This window comes from Morus notabilis, unplaced genomic scaffold, assembly GCF_000414095.1.
Source record: "Morus notabilis unplaced genomic scaffold, ASM41409v2 Scaffold1309, whole genome shotgun sequence".
NCBI lineage: Eukaryota > Viridiplantae > Streptophyta > Magnoliopsida > Rosales > Moraceae > Morus > Morus notabilis.
The window spans coordinates 79,562-83,208 of record NW_010363772.1 but is presented as its reverse complement, the minus strand read 5'-3'; the positions used below and the strand labels follow the sequence as shown (position 1 = coordinate 83,208).

At 35.6% G+C, this 3,647-nt stretch overlaps 1 protein-coding gene across 1 annotated transcript in view; it reads right to left on the bottom strand.

The window, feature by feature from the left end:
* The window catches only part of LOC21391326, a 2,404-nt gene extending 494 nt beyond the window's left edge, over positions 1-1,910 (bottom strand). The window contains exons 1-4 of the mRNA XM_010104965.2: positions 1,543-1,910; positions 1,138-1,215; positions 918-1,017; positions 63-205 (exon numbers count right to left, since the gene is read on the bottom strand). Coding sequence (XP_010103267.1) covers positions 63-205; positions 918-1,017; positions 1,138-1,215; positions 1,543-1,854 — 633 coding nt within the window. The 5' untranslated portion in view covers positions 1,855-1,910. The remainder of the gene's footprint in view (positions 1-62; positions 206-917; positions 1,018-1,137; positions 1,216-1,542) is intronic.
* Between the last annotated feature and the right edge of the window lie 1,737 nt (positions 1,911-3,647).

Below are 3,647 nucleotides of genomic sequence, written 5' to 3'. Positions count from 1 at the left end.
CACTCTTTCTTTTCTTCATATTCATGTCAAAAAGGAGTTATGTCATGACAGATGAAGGTTACCTTCAATGCAAACATTCCAAACAGAGAAGAGCCCTTCAGCGCGCGATCAACACTGGGATGCGCATCAGGAGGCACGTTACTGATGAACAATCCGTATAAACCCATGCCGAATATTAGCATCACTGTCCCAGCAAGGTAGACATCTGCATTCAATGTTTTGTTAGCAAAAGAAACAAGTTGCGAGAAAACTACACGATCTAAAAATAGCCAGAAAGGTTTTTAAAAAAAGACGCATTTTTCTATTTTTATACAAGCTATGACCCATATGCTTGTGGAAGTCCAGGGCGGAGTTGCATATATGTGCCCCCACTAAGCTTAATTTTTACACGTGTTTAACTTTTGTAAATTCAGCTGTGCCCCCAAGTACTGAGGAAAACTACAACTATATCCTCATTTCTCCAATATGTAAATTAGAATCTCTCTTTCTCAAATGCCTTGTTGGTTTTAGAACTTTTGGTCTGCACCCTACTTCCATTACGCTACTCGGGTTATCCTGAAGCTGATAACCTCTTCCCTACTACCGAAGAATGAAATTGTTTCACCACAATCTACTGTCTCATGGGGATAAGAAGGATGGCCTCTTCTGTTCTGTCTTTTATGGGTCTCTCTTTCCGATAGAGGAGACAATTCTTGACAAGAATAAGTATGTTCAACTAGCTATATGTCCCTGTCCCCATTCTACTGGAAAAGGCCTTTCACCATTTTCGTATTGTGCTCCCACTGGAAAAGATTTTCCGACTTTGCCACTGTGTGGAGTACTTGCTAAGAAATATCGTACTCTTTAAGAGACAATTTCAGTCATCATGTAGTTTCTAACAACATAGCGAAATGAGATATTTGAGAAAGGAAAATTACCAATTGCTTCGACTAATCTTAAAACCATATTTCCAGTGTGAATCCCTTTAACACAACTACTCCAGTATACTTTATATGCATCAATAATGTAAATGCAACCCTGCAAAAATTTCAATTACTATGAATCTGATCTGAATATAATGCAGATAGTAAGTGAATGAAACTGACACATTTCAACAATAAAAAGGAGAGAAAAATAATTTTGTATAAGGAGAATTACATTGAGAAAGCACAAGAGGGAACCAGCCAATGAACCTCCAACAGCCAGCAGCGCCAAAAATCGAAAGTCGAAAATTATCTGCTCAATTATAAAAATTAAGAAATCCTTAAAAAAAAAAATCACATACATAATGCACACAACATCTTAAAAAGAGTAAAAACGGGAAAATGCAAAATTGCCTATACGAATTTCTGAAACATCAAACTATTTTGGTACTGCAACTTCATCACTTTTAGCCCCTTCATTTTCTCTTATCGCTATTATTTTGTATTTTTCGTTTCAACACAAAATCGAAGCTTGAAGCTTTACACAATACTTTTGCTCATTATCCACAGAGAGTTTCTTCAAAACCCTAACAATTTTTTTTAAGTGTCCAAATTCACGGTGAGTGAGAAACTGAGGTACCCTTTCGATGGAGGACTCGGTGGATCGGACGAAGCGGACGACGGGATTGGCGGCGGAGTTGGCGAAAGCATAGCCGAAGCTTGTGTCGTTTTGGGGTGTAGAGGAGGAGGAGGAGGAAGAAGAAGAAGCAGAGGAAGAGTGAATGGTGGGTTCAGTGGATTGGGATTCGCGAGGAGATGAAGAAGGACTCAGAGAAGCGTTGATCGGGATATTGCAAGACAAGTGCTTGTTCTTCAAAGGACGACAACCTCGGATCGGGACGGACATGGAGATCAGTACGGATGAGAAGGAGACCGCTGTCAACAGAGCCATCTCAGAACAGAACTAAAGACCAGATTTTTTTTTTCTTTCACTTTTTTTTAATTATATTTTATATTTTTTAGATTAGATTTAGATGTTGTTTGCCACTGGGTGGCGGGTAATAACGGTAATTTGCAAAGAGAGAGAAAGAGAGAGAGAGAGAGAGAGAGAGGGGGAGGGGGGCACGTGCTTGCAAAATTGTATTTTTATTTTTATTTTTTTTTGTATTTTGTACCTTGCAGCTTGAACTTAATTTTTAATTTTAACGATTTATCCTCAATTCTTTAAATTATTGTAATGTGGCTCATTTTGCTTATGTTTATTGTAAATTGGTGATAAAAAAAACACGCCCGACCAAGTAAAAGTAAAATTAGTAAAATAAACTGCATTGTAACAATTTACAAAGTTGGTCAGGTGTATTGCCGTAATTAGAAATTTAACCAAAGTCATGTTTAGGGGATAAAAGTAACAAAAATCCTTAATTTATGTCATTTTTCTAAAGAAATAAAAGATTAATTCCATAACAGGATGATAATACAAAAATTCTTTATATTTAGGGATAGTGCTGAAACTTTGGACGGATCGCCCGTGACCACCGAAAAGTCTGAATTTTTACCCGATGACCGAACCCGATCTGCCCGAATATTTGGGCTGCCCGAATATTCGGGCTGCCCGACCCGACCCGAAAATTACCATGAACGGGCTTCGGGCAGAGGATGCCTGCCCATGCCCGGTCGGGCTGCCCGATGCCCGACCGGCTGCTCGATTTTTTTTTATATTATATTTTTATGTTGTTGAAATAAATATTTGTATAATTACAATGTGTATATTACAATTTGAAATACGAAATGAACACTGAACACACGAACGAATTATATAAAAAAATTACTTCTTCATTGATTTTTAAATTTGTAATTCATGATTGCCTCATTAAAAACCTTACCAAGAAAACCCAATTGGGATAAAAACTTGGTAAAGAAAAAAGAGTGCAATCATTGTGGGACGAATTACAAATTTGATGAACTTACAAAGTCTATACAAGATTACAATAAACACTATACAAATTAGAAATTACAAAGTAAATAAATATTTACAAAGAAATTATCAAGATGAAGGAGAATGATTGTAATGACTGAGAAAATTCCAGACCTTAAATAATACAATTCATGTATTTTTAAGCCAAGGATTTTCTTAGAAAATATTATGTTATATTGTGAATGGAGGATTTATGGAATTAATATATGTATTCCTAAATTCTATAGTAAATTTCATGTTAAGTTCATGTTTCGATCAAGTAAATTCGATCGATAAATTCTCGCCGTATTTTAAGGCGGAATAATTTTCAGTACAAGTATAGTTTGAGAATCTTAATTTCAAGAATCTCTAAGCACAGCACGATGTTAGCGGCGTATAAAAAAAAACGCACTGGCATTTTAAAAGAAGAAAAAAATCCTTAATTGCCAGACAGTTAGGTTAAAGTCACAAGATAAATACCTATATTAGATGGGTACAATATGAGCTCGGGAGTTGACACTGTCAAAAACGTCATTCTCGGGATAGAATGCAGAAAAGTTAAATTTAGAATTTGTTCAGTCTAAAATTAATTTCAAGACTTGAAACAGGTTGAAATATTACGCGAGTAAGAATATAAAACAATATTGAATTATTCAGAAATTAATATTGGACTGTAAGTAGTAGATTAACTTACGTGAGCTAAACTAATTACCTCCAATTAGTATAAATTTAATCTGTTTAGAGGAAATAATTGAGGATAAGATCAGGCACATAATCTTGCCTTAATCAGA